The sequence below is a fragment of the Hippichthys cyanospilos genome, chromosome 5 (genome assembly GCF_059441005.1).
Source record: "Hippichthys cyanospilos isolate Australia breed blue-spotted pipefish chromosome 5, RoL_Hcya_1.0, whole genome shotgun sequence".
NCBI classification, from domain to species: Eukaryota; Metazoa; Chordata; class Actinopteri; order Syngnathiformes; family Syngnathidae; genus Hippichthys; species Hippichthys cyanospilos.
Genome location: NC_142373.1, coordinates 23,793,156 through 23,818,055, shown reverse-complemented (window position 1 = coordinate 23,818,055; position 24,900 = coordinate 23,793,156). Strand labels below are relative to the sequence as shown.

Below are 24,900 nucleotides of genomic sequence, written 5' to 3'. Positions count from 1 at the left end.
AATCTTCACATTTACATTGACTAAATGTATCTCTTCATTATGTCGGCTAAGCGTGTGTGTGTGTTAACTAGGCAGTAATGCGCTACATACCGGTAGCGGCTAAAGACTAGCATTGGTGAAGTGACGCACGAACCTAAGCAAACGGTTTTGTATGACCTAAGAATTGTCAACTTGCTACACTTCTTTCATTTTATTTTTCACTATAATTGTAACGTACAAGCAGATTCACTCTTGAAGGCTTTTCAATCCACTTCTGTACTTTGCAGCCAAGTGCGAGGGTTGGTTGATTTCAAACAACAAGCAAATCTAATATGTGTGCCTGTTTATCTCATGTCTTCATTCAAACATATGTTGCAAAAGAAACAATGTCCCTTTGGAAGCCTCATTGATTTGTAGTTAAAGGTGAAGGTGCATCTTTTCCCGGCTTTGGAACTGTGACTATTAAACGCGGCGTAAATAACATTTTGCGGCCTTTTACACGGATCGGGTTGTGATAAGAGTAGTGTGGGATCAACACACAATAAATATGACATATCTAAATATTCACGTAAGTCAGAGTTGGGCAAATTCACGCCTGTGCACGTCGCTGCTAACAACATTAGCCACATTAGCAACGAGTGGCGCTGAGAGGTCGCTGCCACTTTATCTCGGGAGGGGATGCGCACTACTAACGAGAGGAAATAATGGAAAGGGGCGACTGTGATGTTACGCTGTGGTGGCATACCTTTAACAGTAAGGCCTTCGTTCTGGCGCCATCTTCTTGAAGCCTATGAAATCCAAACAGGGAACTGCAAGTAGAGGACACACAACACAGGCGGTTCCGTATTACTTGAGGGGGCATTCGTGTTGTGTTATTGCAAACTGCGTAAAACACGCTTATATGGTTCGAAGCGGATATTTTGCCCAACAAAAAAAATGTCACCAAAACATTTGTTTTATCTAACCTGTCAATTGCGAGGAGGCTCTCTTTCTCTTTCGTCGTAAGCGTCGGAAAGTCCTCCTTGGTTTCACTCGCTTTTGCCGACGCCATTTTCTCCTCGTCATTAGCGGTGGCGCTCAGACTCTGCACAGCAGCCGAAGAAGAGGCGGTGGCGGCGGCGACAGCGACGAGCGAAACTCCGCACGATTTCATGGTGGATAAGTTGAAACGGCAACGGGGACCGAATCCGGCTGGGGAGACGGCACGAGCAACGAAAGAGTTGCACACCTTGTTCGCAGCAACTCGCGCGGGGCGTAGCGTGTTTTTCCTTTCCAAATCCTCAAGGAAACGAGCCCTTCAAGTTAGCTTCCACCCGCCTCATTTTACCAGCGTGATTCCCGGCGCCGATGTGTGCATGGTGTGGATGCAACGTTGGCTTTTAACGACTGGGTGTAATTTGATAATATCGTAAACTTCCCCAACCATCGGCTCAAAGTTGTTGTAATTGTGTCACACTCGCAAACGCACGCCGCCGCTATCGGCACGCCTTCTGCGCACATTGTCCAATAGCTGTCGGGATCTGTCGTCATGTGACTGTCCCCGCTTGACGTTTGGCGAGCACGCCAGCGAACACGCGCTTGTTGGCGAGAAAAATGTTCGGCCCTCGGCCTTCTAAACTCCCACGATTGGTTCCGCCCTTTGTATTGTGATTACGTAATCCCACAGTGTGTCATCTAATTTGTTAGAGCATCTATCATTCAAAAGGGCCAGAAAAGGGGAAGTTGTGGTCCGACGTAGGAACCATTTTGTAGTTTTTGCGATCGGTGGAACGATAAACGGTGACGTAATTATAACCAACGTTAGACGGTCCAAAAAGCCAGTCTCTATTTTATGCGAAGGTTTACCAATCTTTGTACTACAAATATGTTCCTTAAAGTGTTGCATTACGATCGCAGCAGATGTTGCGTGGAGCGGACCACACAACTTGCCACAAAATAACCACAATGCCTACATTTACCATAATTCACCTGGGTATAATGTGACGTCAGTTATGACGGATTTCCTTAAATTGGGACTTAGATTTTTTTAAAACTTTTATCTATTTTTATTGAAGACATGGCGGGCTTAACTCATAATTCTATACAAACAACAAGAGTTTTACGTGACTGTCAGACTGTATTCATGTGCTTAAGATCTTATTTTTTTTATTGTTTGCAAAGTTAATATTTTTTGGAAACAAGTAAGTCCTCCTCCTTCCCACTTTGAATGTCAAAAGTAGTCCAAGTGACAACGGACGTGAAGGCAACTGAGGATACAAAATGGCGAAGCACAACAAGGGTAAGCAAGTCGTTCACTCGTAGCTATTTTACCTTCTTTTGGCACACACAGATGAACATAAAACGGTTTTTGGATGAAAAACTTAAAACTGTATGATTGGCTTTGTCATCTGATCATCGTACATCCTTGAAACATGAACACACTGCCTTTGAACAACGATTACCGCAATGTTGGCTAACTTTTCAGCCGTATCCCGTGAGGATGCTAACCAATTGTTTGGACATTAGAACAGTTTATTCAAAGTTGCGAATGTTGTCTAATACACACTACATAAGACCATTTTGAATGGCAGTAATTTTTGCAATGAGGAGACTACGTCACCGTGTGCTGTAATATCACGCTACAAAGATTCAAGCTAAAATTAACATTCTGGACTTTATGTCGTCTGAGTGGTTCAAAACCAGTCATTGAGGTGCTGACTCATCGTTGTGCACTTTCATCCTACTTGTAGATCTTGAAGAGGAGCTCTACGATAAGGTCGTCGATCTGACAGAGTATGCCAAACGTCAACGATGGTGGAACCGTCTGTTTGGCAAGACGTCCGGCCCGATAGCAGAGAAATACTCCGTGGCCACACAGTTAGCTATAGGAGGAGCCAGTGGATGGTAATAAATACATTTATTTATACTTTTTATTTCATAGGTACACATTGGAAGAGTGCAACACAGCAGGATGCTACATCTAGGGTTTGTGACAAGAGTTAAACAAAAATAAAAATCTGTCAAAATGAAAAGTGTGTTTGGAAACGCCACTTGTTATATTGCTACTGCATGTTGGCAGAGTAGAACTATGCACCAGCAATATCGCATCTATTTCCAGGATCAACATAACAATTATATAGCACTATAATGACAGACACGACCTGGGTCTCTGACATGTGGAAAGAAGCAACAAATAATCAAAAGTATTAAGTTATGGAACAATAATGGATTCTCAACTGTTAGGTCAACTTTTTTTGTTTAAATGGATTTTATCTGGCAAATATTAAATTGGATTAAACCCGAACAATTCACATGTGTATATTTTATTAACCCTTACTCATCTAAACATGGTAATTTAACTAATATTGTTTGGCCAATCAGACTAATTCATATTCAACATTCAGCTACATGACAAATGTGATAATTTCCTTTTGTTGTGCAACAGACTCTTAGCAAAAACGACGTCTCTCCGTTTGTGTGGAAATTGTAATCCTGCAAAATGATCCGTATTTTTAAAGGACCTAGATCATGGTACTTTTTCCACTGTAAAATACATGTACATGAATTACATTTGGCATATTGGCATTTTTTTTCTATTAAATAAGAGTTTTATGGTACCAATATTTCCAACAAGGAAGTGAAATATCTTGCCACACCTCTCGCCATGTGGCCGGCTCGTCCCCTTCATGATGTTGTTCAATTCCGACCGGCCATGTAACATCCATCCATCATCTTGCCCGCTCAGCCTCACACGTCGTCGTAGCCTATCCCGTTAGAGTGATTGGAGCCGCCAAAACAGGTGTTGTTTTACTCCTCTATCCCTAAAATGCAAAACAGTATCAAGGGACCATCCTGATGTTCCTCCTATCAAATCAGTTGAGTGGAAAACCGCTATTCATAACAGTTCAGCCTTCGAATGAATTATTTACTATTGATGTTGACTGTCTGACTTTGCACTCTCAAACACACATTTTCTACTGTTCATCTTTGTTAACTAATAAATGAAACGTTGCTGGTTAATTGGCCAACCTGGACCAAAACAGTTCCTCCTCAACTCCAGAACCCAACACAACTACTACTCTTGCACGAGTGGTACGAGGCCTTGCTATCATCATCTGGCCTCTCGCAAGTCATGTTTATTAGCTTGGATGAGCCAGTGTTGGGAGGTAGAATAAAGCAAGGAAAGCTTAGAAATGCATCAGTGAAAGGAAATGACACTTATGGGGTGTTTAGGAAAATGCACTGGTAATCTGATTACATGTATTTGTTTGTGGAAGTGTATTGAAGTGCACTTGCATATTGTCTTCTGAATATGTGAAACTGGTACATGCATTCCTTTACTTCCCAGGCCTGAACGTGATCAAGTGTTTGCACCTATATTCTGCCTCCTCAATGATAGAGATTGAGGGAATCAACTTGTTGCAATCATATTCTACTTTCTCAAACAGCATCTAAACTGTAATCGAGGCAGGAATGGGGCAATCAAGGATGTGGTGTAACACCCAACAGTCACCACTTATGTCCTGTTCTATTGAAATTAACTGTCTGACAAGTAATTTTATGCATTATGCCATGTGTTGGTGCCATTCAGTTGTGTGTAAAAAGCAAAGCGACAGGAATGTCACTATAAAACGTTTGAAGAATTGATTATTCCTTTGATTAACTCATTCGATCCCAAAGATGTTTTTTTACGGGTTTTTTTGTTTGTTTTTTAAGTCCATGCAGACATTTTATGCCAGGTACCTTTTAACATAAATTGTTTACATTGATTTCGGATGTTTGGTTGAAGGAGTGTCTTAAAATGACTCGTACGAAATGAATTAAGTACTAAAGTAACCAATTACTTTAAGCACTTTAGTGAGTAATTTGTACTAAAGTAAATGATTAATTTAATCACTTAAGTACATAAAGGAATCGATTAATGTATGAAGTTGTGGATTAATTTATTCTTTTAGTACCAGTCAAAAACAAAAACTTGAAAACAATAATGACACAAAAGTCATTACATGTGATTGAATGTTTGCACTATTAAAAACAAAGATGCCTTTGGGATTGAACGAGTTAATCAAATAATAAAGAAAATATACAGTTTGCATTAAAGAAACTTTAAAAAAAAGAACACTTTATCCTCTTTACTGTTTATTTAATAATTACCTGTCAATTTTCTGAGCAAATTGGTGGTGATACAGGAGTTTTTGCTCCACATATAAAAATGACTTTGGGATTGAATGAGTTAATGAAAAAAAGTATAGTTTGCGTTAAAGTGTAGTGTAAAACCACTTTCTCCCAATTACTGTTTATTAGGTAATTACCCATGTATTTTGTGAGCAAATTGATGACGAAAAAGAACTATTAGCACCTCACCAAAGGATTATTGATTTAGTTACCCGATAATCTGTTTTTTTACTGACTTTGATCAGATAGAGATAATCAGGCTCAAATGAGCCCTGACAATGAATGTGCACACCCTGCTTAACCCTAACGAATACATTGTCTTCTTTTCAGGTGTGCAGGCTATCTCTTCCAGAAAGTTGGCAAAGTTGCTGCCACTGCTGTGGGTGGAGGACTCCTGTTGTTACAGGTATGTATTCATTCACTGTTCAATATTTGAACCTTTCATTGGAATTTTAGTATAGAATTCTTGTACTCTTGACCTTGTACTCTTGACTTATCTGCTCTCTAGATAGCAAATAATAGTGGCTACATCCAAGTGGATTGGAAGAGGGTTGAAAAGGACGTGAACAAAGCAAAAAAGCAGATCAAGAAGAATACCGACAAAGCAGGTCCAGAGCTAAATACGATAGTTGAGAGGGTGAGTTGCTAACACACACAGAAAATCATCAGCTTTATTCTATCATGCTCATTATTGAGGTTCACTTGCTAAACTAATAGAGCAATCTTACACGCATCAAAGTCTCTCATGCCCAGCTTGAAGTTTGCATTTATGTAACAAATGTGACAACAGGATACAGTACAGGCCAAAGGTTTAGTCATACCTTCTACTACCAAGTTGGCCACTTGTTTTTTTACGCTGTTTGGGTTTTGCTAGTGTGACCTTTCACAGTTGTCCATAATAGACATTTTGGCAGTTGTCTAATAGAACTGTCAGCTGTGTATAAACTTGACTTTTCCACATCGCAAAAGATGGTCCCAACTCGATTAATAGTGCAAGAAATTCCACTAATTAACCCCGATAAAGCGCACTGGTGAAGTAAAAACCATTTCACTCGAGTTATGCATGTGATGCCATGAGCAGCTGTGTGTTCAGTTGCCAGCAAGGGACAAAATGGCCTTCCCCTGAAATGAATACAAATGGGTGGAGTTTGCTGCATAATTAAGATTACACAAAATCATATTTCACAAACCCCAAATTAATCCAAATATAATGCTTAGACTTCTGGGGCAAATGAAACACATTGCAAAGAACATTTGGGGCTTGACTTTCCCTTAATATGAGCAATTTTAATTGATGATACTTCTTTGTATGGTGCTCTCAGTCCACAGAGTTTGTGAAGAAAAACATTGTGGTCACGAGCGGCTTCGTCGGAGGCTTTCTCCTTGGCCTTGTGTCCTAGGCCCAGGCAGATGGATGACTGAACGCATCGGGAAAAGGGAGACTTGTTGCTCGGTGGATAATCAATGCGCTATCGGCATGTTTCCAGTTTTCCTGTAGCTTTATTTTTAGGCTGCACCCTTCTCTATGTAAAGATAAATCACATCTTTACCTTCTCTTGAAGAATAACCATCATGGGTGAATACACTCAGTTCTTGTAACAGGCCAAATGATTGCACTTGTATTACAGCAGGAGATGTTTACTGTATCCATCTTCCATCACGTGAGCCAATGTTTTAACAAAAGTGCGGTAAAGCCTCACCTCGGACACTCCTGTGATAAAGATAAAGGGGACAGCTGTTAGAATGTTGCAACTTTTATTTATTGTTACCACCAGCGAAAGGTTCACAATGTTGTAATCATATTTGGAGCAAATGCTGATGCTGATTATTTTGGGAAATTGTTTGCCCTTTTTATGCTGTTTAAAGAAGCAATAAGTTAATGCTTTAAAATTGTTACAGACTGGTCATTAAAGTGGATGTTTGATTGAAAAATAAAGTACATTTGAACATTAGCTTTATTGTTATTTGTTCCGTTGCTGCGTAGGTTAATGCACATAAATGTAGAACTTGAAATACAAACGAACACAAGTCTTCTTCGTAGGTTCCTGCTATTGGAAACCTATCAAGGTAACCCGGGTTACCGTCAACACAGGACTGATACACTGGGAATAGCAAGAAGCACGTTTTTGGCAAGTGGAAACGGGACAATTTGCGCCATGGCGTTACCTTTTCTTCCCGGAAATTCTGCAAATTTACACGTAAGTACTGTGACGTTTATGGAGACTGCTACGTATATAGAATGTATAGGGTATAAACGTGTAAGTATCTTGGAATTTATACGAGCTAATATGGCCAGACAGTTGAAAGTTAAAAAGTTGGCTGACCTATTGGGCGTTGCACTTTAGTTTGGTTTTTCTCGTACATGAGTTAATTGTATTGAAGTCACTATTTCGTTCACGTAATAGCCTTGATCAGAACGGCGGGTGGGGTGAGGGGTCTACTTTGCACCAGTTTAAAGTGGCGGTAACAAGCCCTTCTTACCGGGAAAGAAAAAAATAACAATAGATGAGACACGGTACAAAATTTCAGTCTGAACGTCCGGGAACAGGCGTTCAAAGTTTGTCATTTCAGGGAAGGAGCGTGTCTCATTTTAGTGACCGTGACGACGAGCTAAATCACGGTGTTAAAATCGAGGGCGACCTGGCTCATCAAAGCATGACTCCTTACACGATGTTAACTTTAAATTAACTAAACTTTCTAATGGTCATATGTAATACCTAATTAAGATATTGCGAGCAATTTTATTGTTGACCTCGCCAAAATTCGGTCCACAAGGGCCTGTGTCTTGCATGTTTTCAAAGTGTTTCTTTGCAACAAAGCTGATTCGAATGATCAACCCATGCGAGGTCTGCAGGATCTCTAAAATGATCCAGGCTCTCATGGACTGGAGTTCGCCGTTTCTGGACAAAGAAGGGTTTAAACATAATTTGGACAAACCTTTATTCTGAACTTCTGATTTTAAACTATCCCTCAATTTGTTGTACGCTGTATATGTACAGTAATAACATTGGGAAATGATTAAACATTTACAGTATGGTTTCACACAAGGATCACCAACCTTTTTGAAACCGAGAGCTTCTTCTTTGTCACTGAGTAATATGAAGGGCTACCAGTTTATGTGAAGACACTGATCAAGTTAGTGGTTTCTCACAATATTAAGAAACAGCTGTAGTTTGATCAAGTGTAATATGTAATGTGCAGTAGGCCTATATGTCATATATGCACAATTGTTGGTAACATTCTTAGAAAATCAAAATGTTCTATCACTTGTAACCTATTTGCTGAACAGGTCTGTGGGCTATTCATATGATCTTCGAGGGCTTCTCAGTGCCAGTGGGCACCACGTTGGTGACCCCTGTTTCAGAGTCATAATGCCCCTCCAAAGGCAACAATAAGCCTATAAGTACAATGTGTCCCACAACAAAATGAGTTTGTCAGCCCTGATCTGAAATAATTCATCCTTTTGACACCCAGAGAGAAAAAAAATAAAAAACTCTTCCATGTTCCACCAGTCCTGAAAATGATGAATGAGCTACAGAGGTATTTTCTTCCTACTGAGGTCCCTTAACTTTCTAATCCACTTAGATTGTTCAAACAGTACTGTAATACTGCTTTTAACTACAGACACAACTACAGTATACAAGTGCACTGTACTTAGCAACTGTACTGTCTGAGATGAAAAATATTGTGTCTCTGTGACATGCAATTAGAACATTCAATGTTTTTTATTTCCTCATAACACGAGGGAGCCAGAACCATTTTTGGTACTAATTTAATACAGAAAATCACGGATTTAAATGATGTGAAAGTTTTATTGTCATGTGCATAATATTATTTTACCACACAATGAAATTCCTTTTCCATTCACTTACCCGAATAGCAGACTATATTCCATTTTGGAGCAATAAATAAATAGAAATAAGTCATTGACGTTTAAAAACTTTTAACAAAACTTCTTGCTTCTTTATATTCATACACTTTGATTAACACAGTACAAGACAAAGATGACGGCTAACATCTGATTGTTAGATACTTTAATTGCTAAGTTTCAAACAGGATGTTCTCATGTCCTCAGATACTGAGCTTAGCATATCACAAGAGTTGCATCAACAAATTGCAACAGAAGCAGACTGCAAGTCATAGAAAGGCATTGGTGGATCAACTTGGAAATCCATCCATGTAGCCATGTTTTAATAAAATACAAGAATGAGAGTGGCCACAAATGTTTTTCCTTGGTACAATCTAAATAATGCAATTCACCTGCTGTTATACTTTTATATTGTTCTTTGTGATCCAGCTGCTGAAGGAGAAATTCCATAAATCCCAACATTTTGATTATCTAAGCGGAGAGCCCCTGCTAGCTGGAATAGAAAAGCCAGGCATCGGAGGTGAGCTGTTGCTGGGGCAGCGGATCAAACCAAAATCTTCCGTCTATCCCAAAGTAGCAACAGGTGGTTTGCCGTCATGGGTTGCTTTTGACAAACAGGTATGGGTATGGCACCTTATTTTATATCACAAATCAAATTCAAAGTTTCTGTTAATAAAATTGCAATTGTTTTCACTGTGCAGGCGCTGTGTTTTGAGGCATACTTCCAGGAAGCCGTGCCAGATGCTCCCAATGACACGAACAGAATCCGAAGGTGTAAAATCTATTTCTACCTGGAGGATGATACCATACAGGTGGTTGAGCCAGAATACAAAAACAGTGGAATTCCACAAGGTGAACCAATTTTACTTACATGTCTTTGTGGGGAAAAAAAATCTGGCCTCACTCACTATAAAATATGTGTTTATTCAATTTGAATTACAAAAAAAACCTTTTTTTTTTACGCCAAAAGTTATTGTTAGTACAAAAGTTTAAGGTTTCTGCTTTAAAGTGGAAATATAGTCAGGAAAGGCCTACAAGAACACAGGAACTGTATGTAGGGTTAATACGAGGCACATTATATGGAGGCAGTTGCGTACAGAATCCCATTTAAAGTGAGATTGGTTGTGATCGGTTGTTTCTGAATTCAACCAGATAATCAACAAAAAGTGTGCACATGTTCTCGACCTTTTTTCAGTTGTTTCCTATAACTTCCCCACTCAGAAAAGTAATCAATTAAGTTGTACAGGGTTTTTTTTTTTTTTTTTTTTTACACACTGTACAAAATGATGTGACGACAGATCGTATCTGAATCTTGTCGTTTTCTTGTTAGGAACTCTAATTCGTCGCCAACGCATCCCACTGCCAGCACCCAGGCAGGAGCAGTTCTACAACGTGTTCCACTTTAATCTGAACCAGCAGATGGTGCTGTTTTCCCACACGTTCACGGTGACCAACTGTGACCATTTTACAAGGAACTTTCTCACAAAATGCGGTGTGATACTCAATGACCCTATCGCTGTGCCCGAAGACCCTTACCGCAGCTTAAGAGAAAAGGTTACACCCTATTCTTACTCTTATTCTTAATTCTTTTAATTCTTATTTGCTCATTTTAATAGTGGTTGATTCAGTCCTACAAAACATACTGAAAAAAAAACACTGTTTTCCTAGATGGAGAAAAGCATGAGTCCTTTGCGGCCATACGAGAGGCAAGATACACTGAAACAATTCTTGGATAATGACTGCAAAGTCCTGCGCTTCTTCTGCTTCTGGGACGACACTCAGGCCGCGTACGGGGATCTCCGAGAGCTCGTGTTGCACTACTTCCTAGCTGATGACACAATAGAGATCAGGGAAGTGATCCCTCCAAATTCTGGTAGAGCCACAGCATCCAAATTTCTCCGTCGCAGCAAACTACCCAAGGTGAGACAAGATGAAAATTATTAGTGGAAAAAAACAAACAAATCTGTTGAAAAGAATTGATAGATAGAACATTCTGGAACCTTCCTCAGCATATTTAGAAGCCCTCCAAACAAATTATCCATAATATGCATTTAAAATAACATTTTCACATCTTAACTGCTATATAAGTGTAAAAAGACATTAACTGCTCTACTGAGAAAATAGTAATAGAGGATATGAAGGAGAAACTAGCAGTGTGGCGCATAACATCATCAAAGACAAATGCTCCCTCCCCTCTACATCAGAGGTCCCCAACCTCCGGTCTGCGACCCGGTATCGTTGCGTGGATCAAGTGTACAAGATACACCAGAAATAATTACTGTTCCGTTTTATATATTATTTGAGTCTGAAAGCTATTTTATTTTGAAAAAATATATATATTCTGAAATCTAACTATATTCTCTTCGTTTGGTTTCGGTCACTGGAGAGCCAAAATTAATAAGGAGTTTGAGCACTATTTTCTAGCCAAACCAAGTGAATCTAGCATGGCTGTACAAGAAGATGATCAACTGCTGGAGAATGCGAATGACAGTGCCCTCAAAATGATGTTCGAGATTTCTAACATCCGATCTGCTTGAAGTGGTGTTTTCTGCAATGACCGCGACAAAAAACAATCAATAGAGTTGACTGGATATGAGCAACACACTTTGGGTGTTATTGTCTCCCATCACTCCTAGATGGACCCAGCTTGTTGCGGAAAAACAAACTCAGGGCTCCCAATTAAGTGACTTAAAATAGTAAGTTCAAATTTTGTGTTGAATTTGTATATTACTTTTAAGTTAAAAAAAATAGCTTATTTAATTTTGTCTAACACTGCAAGTTAGAACAAATTGCTATCCCTCCACAAGTGGTCAAGGATAGATGCAGCCGCCGGAGCACTTTCAATCACTTTATTGACCAAACAAAAAAAAAATAAATGCAAGCACATTCACAGAAGAGCAATAAGAGCCAAACAAAACAGTCACAATGTTCATCCTTGTGGTTGGCTGACCTCTTCCCTTCAATCTAGACCTCATTCACTCTGACAGCCCCACTCCCCTCGAGCATTTTGGCTCCACCCGCCGAGTGCTTAATTCAGCTTGAAAGACAGCCAGGCCTCTGTCATGTATGTGTGCTTTCACGCCACTAACTTTGTTTGTACCGATGCCTGTTATTAAATGTCAACAGCCCTCCAAAGGTTGACCGGAATCTCCCATCCTGTGCAAAGATAGCAAGCTGCATCCTTGATGCATCTTTTTTTTTTCTATTTGTAGGACTTGAGCGTGGTGGTCCACAGAAATTGAATGTTTTGACTGTCAAAAAAATGACAAAAAAAACCGTCATTTTGAATGGCTTCCTATACAAAAAATGAGTAAATTTTGTAGGCATTTCTCTTCCATCCATTGCATTTGTTCTCATTAGTGTTAGAGCTTGGGGAGCTTGAAACCTATCCCAGATGACTATGAGTGAGAATCAGGGTGCACCCTTGCACCCTGGACCAGTTACCAATCAAGCACAGAGCACACAATATAGTGCCAGACAAATTACTTCAGTGTTTTGTCTCTATCATTATTTAAACAACATCTGAGTGGTACATGAAAAATTACAGTATGCTATCCACATTATGAAAACATTTTGATGTGAGTGTTATATAATTTAGAATCTTCAAAGTACGCACCATTTGGCCCAAAAAGTAACTTTGTACATCCGGGTATTTCCTATCAGTTTTATAATTATTTTTATTAAATATTATTATTGAGCCAATGCACATATTTTACATTAGAAAACAATGTCACGTCTCATCATAATGCCCAATAATTGAAAAAGCATTGAATTATTCTGCCTCAAACTATCTTAGATGCGGGCGTAGCATGGCGTCAAAGTTTGATGATTATTTCCTGCTTGCAGCTTTTGTTATGATCATGTCTTCATAGCATGCTTCAAACCAGTTGAATCTACCAGGAGAGGTGACCAACCGCACTGTGCTTAATGTGCTGGCCTCCCCCAGGCAAGGAGACCGTTTCATACTGGACAGCCTCAAAGTACATCATTCCAGTTGACTTTATACTTATAACAAAATTGAATCACATAATTGTAAAGTATGCCCAGCCAATGTTTACATTTTCCCGCAGACAGGAGCCATTCAAGAGGAGTTTTATAAGGATTGTGATTTGACCGTGGGTGGCGAGTTGAACGTGTGGGGCAGGAAAGTAATTATCGCCGACTGTGATGACTTCACTAAAGACTACTACCGCAGCAAGTATGGTATAGGTAACCAAAAGCAGAACTCTTTTTTATTCATTGACATTGTTTGTTTAGTTTTTTCTATTTGTAACGTCTACATTTAACCACTCAGGGGCAGTAGACGTTAACACATGCAGGTCACTCACCCAGCAGTAAACCCTTTTCCTCAGAACAATGATACGTTGCTGTAGAAGAGTTATAGTTTAGCTTCCCTCAGTTTTTATAGTATATCCTCCCTCCCAGCTAAAAAGCTTCTCACATGCCTATCAAAGATGATCTTGTTCATCTAAATCCCTCTCACTAAACAATAACACTCACAATCTTTGTTTTCATTTTTGTGTCTAAACTCAAAAGAGCCAATCGACCCCAATCTATATTAAATATTGATTTATTTATTTTTTGGTGAAAAAGAGAAATGTTGGGGTACTTTTGTCAGTTTTTTTTTTTTTTTTTAAGCGGGGGAGGTAGAGCGGTTGTCATGGTCAAGGCATCTCATACAGCTGTGGCAAAATCTGGTTTCACTGGTACTACAGCGGAATATTGGCAGGATGGTTTTCATGTTTATACTGATCAGCTAATAGAAAAAAAATAGATTAGATAAGACACTCTGGTGGTGGTGCCATCACTGGGGCCAAGGGAGGTTGGGGTGAACAAAAATCAAACTGGCCCCCAGCAGAAGTAATCCAAGCCGGGGTAGGATGAGTCTGCTAGCCTGGGCAGAATGTTGGGGCTCTGCTGCATTAGTCACAGTCATAAAGTAGGCAGTGTGATGCATGCTGATGGAAGCTGTTGTCTGACTCCTAGCAGTCATAGGTCGTTGGGGGTTAACATCCGCCCAGGATGCCATGCTCCCTCACAGATGGATTACCTTGGAGCCTCTGATCATTTTAGAGCTCCTACCAGGGTTTGTCTTCTATTAAGTGTTTTCTTCTTCTGACCCCCTTCAGAGGACTTCAACCCAGTGCAGTACAAAGCTCCTGTAGTCCCCAAGCCCCCCAGGCTCGTACCTCCTTATAATGGCTTTGGCTCAGAGGAGGACTCACTAAGTTCCTGCCAGCGCCTGCTGCCCAAACCACCACAGAAAGACCTCCATAAATTCATGGAATATGACAGGTTGGATCATATTACACGTTACATTATTTGTTGTTTACAACACACCTAATTTTGGCAACCATATATAACCCAGTGTTGACACAGACTCAAGATTCAGTTTCAGGGTACAGATTGCAACTTTTTAATTCATATTGTTTTACATTTATTAGTGTGTATATTTAAAATAACATTTCCTCCAATAATACGGTAGTCATATTGTCAATTCATTAATCTTGACCACTTGCCAGCTCTATGCCAGCTATGCCAAAAACTTGCAAATAAATGTGTTCTTAATGACCAACAGTATATTTTAAATATAATCGTAGGTCTAGTTATCATTAAATTACATTACAAGGGGTGTGGCTGCCATGTCTGTTATAGCTACGGACAATGGTAAATGCAGCACCTCCCGCTGTCCATAATCAAAAACGGTCTAAATCTTACACATTGTCCCTTCAAGGACAGAGTTATCAAATTTGGTCAACCATCTAGATTAAGGCATTTATACTACCTTAGTGTGTGAATGTTTTTGAATATGTCTTTGTTTTTACATAACATACATAACGCAAATAACACTGCACTTCTTGTCAGTGCTCTACCACTCTTTGTCATGTGTGGTTGGGATTTGTTGTTTTCTTTGGGTTTTGTTCATGTTCCTAAGTTCTAGTTTCAAGTTTTGTTTCCCCCTGCATCTCCTTTTGCTGTCGGTGTCTCATCAGTTTGATCTTGTCCACCTGCTTGTTTACCTGCCCTCCTTCTCATCCAATCAGCTTCCCCTGCCTTTTGTCTCTCCCCCAGCTGTGTCGTGTCTTCTCGTTAAATGTGTAGTCTATTTAAGTTCCCAGTTTGCATTCGCTTCTTGTCGGGTCTTTGTTTATTTTCCGTGCGGCCTGGTCCGTGTCGTACGTCTCCCCCCTGCTGTCTTGCCTCGCGTTCCCTTGTATCCATCCTTCCCGTGATTGCCTCCCGTTCCTTGTTGCCCCAGTAAGTTAATAATAATAGTTAATAATAAAGTTAATAATATTGATTATTATTATATTCAGTTGTGAAAGGTTTGTGTGTTTCTTATGTGAGTTTTACTTTCAGGGCCAGCGTTCCAAAAACATGCATGTCAGCATAACTGAAAATTGTCCTGGATGTACTCCGAATATGGGCGAACTGATCAGAAAATATTTGTTTTTAAGTGAGGTTTCTTATATTCCTGCAGGTGTGGGCTTGAGAGTAATGTGCTCAAGTTTTATGCCAAGATGGTGACCACCAACCAAGTAGATAGTGACAGGGAATTTGTCATCTCCTTCTACCTGAGCGATGACTCCATCAGCGTGTTTGAACGCTCACAAAAAAACTCAGGTAAGGACCGTGTCTCAGAACGTGAACAACAAACTGATTGTAAAAGTTTCACATTGAGGCGAATTTTTGTGAGACTGCAGCTTCAGACCTCTCTCTCCTTCCTGGACCTTTAGGTGTGATAGGTGGCATGTTTCTGGCGCGGGGTCGCATCAAAAAACCAGACCAAGAGTTGTTTAAGAGAGAGCCCTCCCAGTATTTCACCGCCCAAGATATGTACGTAGGCGCTTCCCTCTGCCTTAACAACAGGCTATTCCGGCTGCTGGATGCTGACGAGTACACCTTCAAATACTTGGAGCAACATGCTGAGCAGGTATGGATGGAAATGTTATGATCAAATATTGGCAGCACAGTTAATTATTTCATGCAATATCGTGTGTAACTTTCTCTGTAAGTTCCCCAAAGCCAATATTGGCACCATCCTGGCTAAACTACGGTCAATTCCGGAAGAGAAGCAGCGTGAGATCAAGAATTTTCTGACCCTTAATGATCCTACCAACACTGGATTTGTCACCTTTGAGTCGCTCAGGTACTATATTAATAGTTAGTAATCTTAGTTAGACTCCCTTTTAGGCTCTTTGCAAAATCAAAATCTTTGCATAAATGTCACTAAGTGAGGTTTTGGGAGGTTGAACACACCTAAGCGATAATTACGCAATCCCGGAACCAAGATCCCTGATATTGGATGCAAGAGAAGGCCTGGCACCAAATCTCTATTGCATGGCATTAAAAAAAATGCATTGTCCTACAAAAAGACAGACATTTGTAAAAGTAAAAATACAAAAACCAAAAAGAGAAAAAATTCACTATTTGATGACCATAAAGTGAACGTGCAATTTTGTAAAGTTAACACTAGCGAGGGGTTAGGCCCAGGGTTAGAGAGAATGACATCATTTCAGTGGAACAAAGTTGTTTATTGAGGGAAAATGTAGTTGTTTCTTAAAATAAAGTTGCATTTTTTTCCTGTAAAATATATATATATTTTTTTTTAAACTTTCTTGATACGCCACAAACATTTTGAAAAGTTCTTTAGGTGATCTGCCATTTGGGAGCACAATATTCTCCCAGTCTTATGTTTGAACAGATAAAAGTCTTTTAAATTGGGTAATGCTATTTTTCTGTGTTTGACCATATCCCAGGAGCATACTGATGGCGACGGAGTGTGGGCTGAGCGAGCATGAGGTGTTGGTGTTGTGCCGATCTTTCTCCATGCAGCAACAGCCTGAAGTGGACGTTGGCCTGATGCTGAGTGTGGCCCAGGATGTTCTCAAGAAGAAGGACTTTGACCAGATTCCAGACATGACCCGAATGTTTGAACTCCACGACCTCACCAAGTAGGGAAATATTTTCGTGTTTTGAGTAATACATTACAATCAAAACCATCATCATAATCATAATACACTATGTAGATTTGCATCAAACATCAATCTAGCTAAAACAGAATTAACAGCAACTTTGTAGCTTGCTGAAAAGGGTAGTCCATTTGGTCACTGATTTAATATCAACTATCCAAACAACAATTACTTTGCTATTACAGAAAGCATGAATATGAAATAAATATGCAGTATCAAAGCATGCGATTATGCCACAAACATCATCTGTAGCTGCTCAAAAGAATTGTTTGTCTTATCGGAAAAACGCTTTATGAAGTACTCATCGGAGGGGCTGATTTTTAAATGTATCGATGTATGCAGATTACTTCAGATGTGTTTTGCTACTCAAAGTTAAGTGGAACAAGTTTTGCCGAGACCAACTTTTGAGGACTGGAAAATTAGATGTGTGCTGGTCCCTGGATGTTCTGTCTGATTGGTTAAGGTCTGATGGGGGCGGCATGGCTCGGTGGTAGAGTGGTCGTCTCCCAGCTGCGAGGCTGTGGGTTCGATCCCCCGACCATCGAGACCATGTCGAAGTGTCTTTGAGCAAGACACTGAACCCCCAATTGCTCCTGATGCTGCGTCATCAGTGGGTAAATGACTAGTTAGTGTAAAGCGCTTTGAGTACCCAAGGTATAAAAGTGCAATATAAGCGAAAGTCCATATACCATTTACCAAGGAAAAAGTGTTATTACCGTTTAGGGGAAGATTCGATTCACGTGGCAACATGTACAGGATGGAATCTGATTGGACAAAAATATCTAACATCAATTTATACGTTGAGAAATGCTCTGACATGATTAGAATAGGGTACAGGGAATGTGTAGTATCGGGAATACATTTTATGTAAGGAACAAATATTAGAATTAAGGTTGTAAATGTAGCTCAGTGCTTTTGATAGTCAACACTGGTATGTTGCAGCCAGGCAGCATCTAGTCTAAAATTGGCATTCTGGTTAATTTTGTGTTTGTGGCATATGAATTAAGCATCAAACGCCACCTGTTTTCATCAATCTCAGAAGATGACCATTTTGTGTCCTGAAAGCCTGAAATGACAACACAGTTGCTCAAGGCTCAGGTAGCAACCAATCAAGGCTCACCTGTTTTCTGAGTTTGGTCATGTAACATTTGCAAGCTGAGCTGTGATTGATTGCGCAACCGTGATGTCATTTTTGGTTGACAGCAAGACATGAATAAAAAAAAAAGGGTGGATTTTGTCTTTAATTAATCGGAATGCCGTGTTTAGACTAGTGGGAGTGCATGGAACATATGAAAGAGAAGGGTTGACGTCTCCTTCAAAACATCTCCTTCAAACTACAATCAAATCTTTGACTTCAGTACTCCACAAAATTCGTAACCATGAATTCATTGATGTACATGAATTCATTGTTCTACTTTCAGCTGCTGCATCATCGTTAAGATGTTTTTGTACTGTCGTTCGCCAAGTCGTGCACTCCCCTTGCTTCTCATGGCTGTAGCTCATCACAGACTCACCCAGGTATTTAAAAGCCTGGGATGCGTCGGTAGTGCGTCAGACTCTTGGCCTGCGCCTTTGAACGGAGTGCACAGGCGCTGATTTGCGAGCCTTCAGTGACCAGCCAAGCATCTCCGTCCGAAATCGCCTAGTGTGAGCGAAGCATAAAATACACAGATAATGGATTAACAGTCAAATGGACACATGCGTGCGCGCACACACACACAGGCGTCACGCAAGGCATCAATCGTGCAGTCAGTGGCCCCCAAATCTCAGAGCAAGCATTAGTTCCAGCTTTGGGAGTGGAGCATTGGAGCCAGATGGACCCTAAAGACAAGAAACGCCATGTAGTGTGGAAGAACACACACACACACATGCAATTTCTTTGTCACCTTCCTCATTTTCGCTCCTCCCTTTTAGTGCATTAAATCAAAAGATGTCAATCTAAAGAATTCACATACTTTCTAAAAGCAAAACAAAACAAAAGAGTCAACATGGACAGGCATTGTTGATTAAACTGCTGTCAATGTTTTCTTGTAACAATTCAGCATTACACACTCCAGTAGAAATAAAAAGCAAGTAAACATACAGGAATCAACTTGAAATATTTTTTGTTTTCAAAGGTACAGTTTTCAAGAAAAAGAGCTGTAAGGTCTTAATTCTAAAAGTAAAGGATTTTTTGAAGGGAAGATTTCTCATATCTCAAGTAAGCTTTATATGAAGATTTTTTTAGTTTTTAAAATAGAATTTATTTTAATATGCCAGTAGTTATGAAAATGGTTCTGTTGTGCACATTGTTTTCAAAGTTACAAGAAAAAAACTGAATAAAAAGTCATAAAAGTAAAATGACTTGAAATCAATAATATTACAATTAAAAAGAAAAAAACAGTGTTCTCAATGAAAAGGTGAAATTGGGGGTAAAGATCTAATTCTACAAAGTGTTGTATTTGCTCTCATATAATCGGATATTCAGATTTTTTTTTTCTTGTTGAAAAACCATTTAAAACAGAAGACCAAATAGAACATTTCTGAATGACCAACTATACATGTTTGATGCTCAACTTTTTTTTATACCTCAATTCAAACTGTGCTTCAGAGCACACTACTATACTTTTCTCTCTTGACAAATTGGTGAGAATTTAGACAAATCTATACCAACAATTTTTGTTCAATGAGATGAAATTATATCAGAAACACAGGCATAGTGTTGATGGGTGAACAGCAGTATTTTCTATTTGGCTGTTTACAAGTTATGTGTGCATGCATGTGTTTTTTTTTTTTTTATCCCAATATTTCATTTTTATGTGGTGTGACATATTTCTTAGATGCAAGCAGTCATTACAGAACTTGCACACCCATCTTGTTTTCCTACATTGGCTTTGGGTTGATGGGCTTAAGAGAAATTTAGGGCATTGCGCTCTTCCCACCGCAGCTTCCATAAAGTTCTCGAGATTGATCAATGATGATATCTGTGGATTCATATCGCAATCCACTCACTTGACGAGTCCGGCTCGGCGTCGCTTTTTAATAGTCTAATAAATGTCAATATTTTATTAGATATTCTCCACCAAGCCTTTATATATATATATATATATATATATATATATATATATATATATATATATATGAATGAAGAGGATAGTTCATCTTCCAGTAGCAATTTTTCTCAGCAAAAGTAGTTTCAACCAGAATGTAGCTGATGTAAATAAGGAGTAAAAAAAAATTCCAAGAAGAAATTTTAAATGAACAATGACAAGGTCATGCACCCATGTTTGTTCTTACTGTATGTGTGTGTTGAGATCCTGGTGTTGATTGTTCTCCATGGCTCTAATGAAACGGTATGGCAGGAATGGGACGCTGGATTTTGTGGCATCACTGAGTGTGAAACAACTGGCAGTCCAGGACAAGCACTCGTGTGTGCTCCATATGCACCACATTAAGCAAGTTTTTTTTTTTTGTTTGTTTGTTTTATAAACATACATATATATATATATATATATATATATATATATATATATATATGCATACACAGACACACTGTACATAATGGATTACTGTCACTTTTGTGCTAACCTGGAGTGCCTGCACTCACCACGGATGAAATTACAACTAAGTAAATCTGTACCACAGATGCCACCGTTTTGTCTGCAATGACGGTGATAGGTCGAATTTGTTTCCAGTGAGGGTTGGGCTCCGCCAAAGCTGCCCTTTTGTCAACAATTCCATTTATTACTTTTATGGACAGAATCTCAAGGCACAACCGAGGCGTTGAGGAGGTCCAGTTTACACATGATGTGGTGCTGTCGGCTTCTCCTTCACAGCTGTCAAGTGGCTGGGATGAAGATCAGCATCTCCATATTTGAGAGCATGGACCTCAGTCGGAAAAAGTCGGAATTCCCTCTTTGGATCAGGGATGATGTCCTGCCCCAAATGTAGGCGTTCCGCAGGATGTATGTTCTCTCCCTTAGATATAGGGTGAGAGGCATCCGGGATGAACTCGGAGTAAAGCCATTGCTGAGATAAGACAGCTCAGGTGGCTCTGGCATCTAGATGGCTCCTTGGTGAGGCGTTTCGGGCATGTCCCACCAGGAGGAGGCACCAGTCACGGCCTAGGACACGCTGGAGAGACTACAGTATGTCTTTTGGCTGTTCTCGGGATCCTCCCGGAGGAGGTGGACGAAGTGGCTGGGGAGAGGGAAGTCTGGGCTTCCCTGCTCAAGCTGCTGCCACTGCAACCTATCCTCAGAAGAAGCTGTAGATGATAGATGGATGGATAAATCTGTTTTTTATTGCTGGTTTCCAAAATATGGCTGGAAGCGACTCATTTTAAATTCCCTGAATTTTTCTGTCAGCCCTTCATGAAAATATGAGCATGTCAAAGTGAGTAAACATAAACATAAGCAGAGATGCAATGTTATCTTCGATTGGATCAGCACATTATCTTCCAATAACTCGCACATTCTCTACTGAAACGTTTCACAAAGCTGCCCTATAGGAGTGTGTTTTGGTTGATAACTAATTCGACAGCTTGGTTATGAAGTCCTATATCTCCAAGTGAAAATACACACACAATAAAAAGTGATTTTTGAAAAAACTACCAATTACAGATGTTTTTTTATTGGACTACTAATTTTCTTGGTTAGATGAAACAACCGATGGAAGTGGTTGCAGGATGTACAATTTACTACTGTAGTTTGTGCCAACTTATTAGTTTGCCTACCTGCCAATAAAGAATTCCAGTCAATTCTATGCTCAATTTGATACCAGTCAATGGCAATCCCTGTGTGGGTACTCGGGCTTCTTCCCACATTCAAAAACTACCATTCTAGATTGGTTATTTTAACCAAAGGATCAGCCGGAAAAAAACCAACTAGATTGGTAAACTTCAACCAAAGTTCTTCTGTAATTTTGACTAATCAGTTTTTAGAGTACACTTCAACTTCATCTCTGTACTATAGCAGTGTCGTCTTTTCAGGACAGGACCACCCAGCCACAGACATGTTAATTGCAGTTGCGGATTGCAGGAAAAAAAATGCATTTCCTAAGTCACTTGGTGTGTTGACCTATAGATGAAATAATATAAATATTGATTTATCTTTTCCTTCGCTTCTTCAGAACAGGACGCGCGTCCATCAAAGAGGCAACAACCATCTGCAGAACCTTCCAGCTCCCCCTCTCTGACAACCTGCTAACACGTCTGCTCCACAAGTATGACCTGTCTACTTTAAAGCGGGATTGATTTGATACACTTCTCGGATCTCATTTGTACCTTATGTTTCGCATGCATCTGTGACGTTAAGGTTTGCAGATGGGGACCAGATAGACTACTATGCTTTTCTGGCTGGCATCAACTGGCTAGAGCATCCTGCTCCCCCAGTGATGCCTGATGACATTCTACAAGTAAGATGAAACTTAACAAAACTTGCAATTAGACAAAAAGTGTCACCCCCGCATTTACCTTTGTAGAGTTTTTTTTTTCTAGTTTTTGTTATTGTTGTTTTTATAATTTTTCAAGTCCTGTATTCAAAGTACAAGTTGACTTTGCTTATAAGTCTAACAAGCGAATCAGTGAATTTTACAAAAACGTGTGTGGGGGGGGGGATAAGTGCAGGGCAATATGTGTGTTAATACAAATGCTGAAACTACATCATGTTTCAACAAAATTAGATTTGAAATTTCAATGCTTTATTTATTTGACACTGCAGAATATTAATTTCTCGCCTCCAATTTAACTCAGACGTCCTCACCTTCCTGCTCGTCATTTGCGCAAATATCCTCGTTACTCTTCCACAAGTAGTCATATTCGGACCCATTCAATTTGTTTGAAATGGAGGTCTTAAGGGATGATTTGCTGATCATCTTACTTGGAATGTTCTTCACACAAGAGATGACTGTGAGATCAGAATGCTAGCATCAATGTGCATGCACACATCTGAGGGCTGAAGGAGACGAGTAAAGCTGTCTTTTCCTTTTCATAATGCGCCAAAGTCCGCCAAAAACATCCATGCAGCCTCATTGTTGACAACAATGCTTTGTGCAAATGCTCTAAAACTAAATTAGAGGTAAATATAATCATCTTAAACCATGTAAATAATGACATATGACTTATTTCGCATTTGAATTAATGTATATATCATGGATATCAAAGATATGTGGAAAGATATTGGTCTGTTTTGAGTTAGGCAGTTCTCAGTCGACCCCCCTAATAAGGGGGTTGAAAATGAGGGGAAAAAAACTCAATTTGTCCTTGGAGAAATAAGGTATTAGGGGGGTTGAGTTGACCCATATTTTTGTGGCAAACGCTTATTGCCAATTTTAATCGCACTAATTCAAGAATTTTGGGGTTGAATATGATACGATACCATTATCACATTGTGTCCATCAATTATTTGCAGATTGCCACTATTCGAATGCTGTCTGATCCTATCTGTATTTTATTGTTTTGGAAAAATACTACATTGTTGTAAATTTACAAGTTACAATTAAAGCGGATTCTCACAAATTAGGATTTTTTATTGTAAATAATCACAAAAAATACTTATGTATCCATATGAAATATTTAATAATGTTGACCACTTTTGTACCATATTGTCAAAAAAAAATTGTTAACACACCTCAACGTAAAGCATAATCTTAAGGATACTGTTACTGATGTTTAGTTCATTTGGAGTGGGGAAAAGAACATTTCTACAACAATGGTGTGATTGTCTTTATGTTTTGAATTTCTTCTCTTACTACACTGTGTTGTCTTCTCCAGTTTGATGTGAATCTGCGACGTGACGCTAACGGAGTGAAAAACATCCATTACCCCTCCCTGGTGGAGGAAGTGTTCTCCGGCGTCTCCATTGCAGCCGACCCGGAGAGCGTGGCATTGGCATAGAGTGCATTAACACACACCCAAATACGTTGAATGAGCCTAGTAAATGAACATGCAATCTGTGTGGTTTTGACATCATGTGCATGTATTTAAAAGTAGGTTGACTTATAACAAAACCACATTTCAGGTCAAGTGGGGTTATATAATGACTACGGGTATTTTGCTATGGCTTCCAGCACTGAGCTGAAATTATACAAGAGATAATTGGCTTGAACAAAGATCACTGCTGTCAGCTCACAGCTGTGGAAACAACAGGTACCTATGAGATGATCACATTCAGCCCAAGTGAAATGAGACAATTTTATGTCATTTTCGTAACATCTCTAAATCAGTGGTTTTCAGAATTTGTGAACCATAGCTTCTCTATCCACAGTGTCCTATGCTGAGCCAATTAAAAGCTTGTGTGATGGTGGCCTTCTATCATCTGACATGCCGAAATAAAGATTTTTGTTGTTAGAATAAGAGGTCAAATTACAAGAAATAAACTTCTTTTAGAACAAAATGTTTTAGTTTTTGCAAATACAATAGCACCTCAACTTATGCACTGAATTTGTCGTGACCAAGCTTGTAGCTCAATTTATTCATTAAAAAAATGTGTTATTGTAACACAAAACATTTTTCCTTCAAAATAGGCATATTTTTAAAGGAGGTGGGGATAATGTTGTGCTTTTAAGTGTTAATGCATGCACAGCAAATACTTGAAATGTAAATGGGGATAGAAATCATTAAAGTTCAAATGATTGCCAAGTTGAATCAAGGGCGTTGTGATTAGCCAACTTCCCATCACAACGTTTTCCGATGCTACGCTACCCTTAAGCTGAAGTGGTGTCCCCATTGAGTCATATCCGGCTGCAGTGTTGTGAAGAGAAGGCTTATTGCTGGATAAGTGACATCCACACAGGGTTGGAGGTATATAAGTAGGTGTGATTCTGGGAGTTAAAGCCCACTTTCCTAAGTAAAAGCCACATGGCGTAAACGTGGAGAAACAAGGGGAGTTACAATAAGTTATGCTTCCAGTTATGCTTCCAGTCATCACACATTTCTTCATTACCTTC

At 39.5% G+C, this 24,900-nt stretch overlaps 3 protein-coding genes across 7 annotated transcripts in view; 2 read left to right on the top strand and 1 right to left on the bottom strand.

Annotated features, from left to right (window-relative positions):
• LOC148424054 (lysine-specific demethylase 6A-like) overlaps positions 1–1,458 on the bottom strand; it is a 49,352-nt gene extending 47,894 nt beyond the window's left edge. For 2 of the 3 annotated variants that reach the window (XM_088414320.1, XM_088414321.1), the window contains exon 1: positions 725–1,458. In XM_088414320.1, the coding sequence (XP_088270446.1) occupies positions 725–1,132 (408 nt within the window). In that variant the 5' untranslated portion in view covers positions 1,133–1,458. The remainder of the gene's footprint in view (positions 1–724) is intronic. The other variant, XM_088414322.1, reaches the window with a different exon arrangement.
• On the top strand, positions 714–7,085 carry LOC148424053 (FUN14 domain-containing protein 1-like). Of its 3 annotated transcripts, none has more exons than XM_088414327.1 (6): positions 714–732; positions 2,196–2,257; positions 2,709–2,862; positions 5,464–5,539; positions 5,642–5,770; positions 6,456–7,085. In XM_088414327.1, the coding sequence occupies exons 2-6, from the start codon at positions 2,239–2,241 to the stop codon at positions 6,531–6,533; spliced, it is 456 nt and encodes a 151-aa protein (XP_088270453.1). In that variant the 5' UTR covers positions 714–732; positions 2,196–2,238; the 3' UTR covers positions 6,534–7,085. The 3 variants fall into 3 exon arrangements, with proteins under 3 accessions (XP_088270453.1, XP_088270452.1, XP_088270451.1); XM_088414326.1 differs by lacking the exon at positions 714–732 and adding an exon at positions 1,040–1,133; XM_088414325.1 differs by lacking the exon at positions 714–732 and having other exon boundaries at positions 1,421–2,257.
• Positions 7,084–24,900, top strand: LOC148424052 (EF-hand domain-containing family member C2-like). The gene is made up of 15 exons (XM_088414324.1): positions 7,084–7,331; positions 9,431–9,619; positions 9,703–9,853; positions 10,332–10,555; positions 10,670–10,921; positions 12,874–12,981; positions 13,072–13,210; positions 14,131–14,296; positions 15,483–15,625; positions 15,739–15,935; positions 16,018–16,151; positions 16,762–16,956; positions 22,084–22,176; positions 22,269–22,368; positions 23,726–24,900. Exons 1-15 carry the CDS (start codon positions 7,122–7,124, stop codon positions 23,846–23,848), a joined length of 2,424 nt encoding a protein of 807 aa, XP_088270450.1. The 5' UTR covers positions 7,084–7,121; the 3' UTR covers positions 23,849–24,900.

Coding starts and splice junctions, on each gene's coding strand:
- LOC148424052 (XM_088414324.1), top strand. CDS start 7,122: ATGCACATAAATGTAGAACTTGAAATACAAACGAACACAAGTCTTCTT. Junction 9,854..10,331: donor AAACAGTGGAATTCCACAAG/GTGAACCAATTT, acceptor TTTTCTTGTTAG/GAACTCTAATTCGTCGCCAA. Junction 16,957..22,083: donor GAACTCCACGACCTCACCAA/GTAGGGAAATAT, acceptor TCGCTTCTTCAG/AACAGGACGCGCGTCCATCA.
- LOC148424053 (XM_088414327.1), top strand. Junction 2,863..5,463: donor ATAGGAGGAGCCAGTGGATG/GTAATAAATACA, acceptor TCTTCTTTTCAG/GTGTGCAGGCTATCTCTTCC. Junction 5,771..6,455: donor TAAATACGATAGTTGAGAGG/GTGAGTTGCTAA, acceptor TGGTGCTCTCAG/TCCACAGAGTTTGTGAAGAA.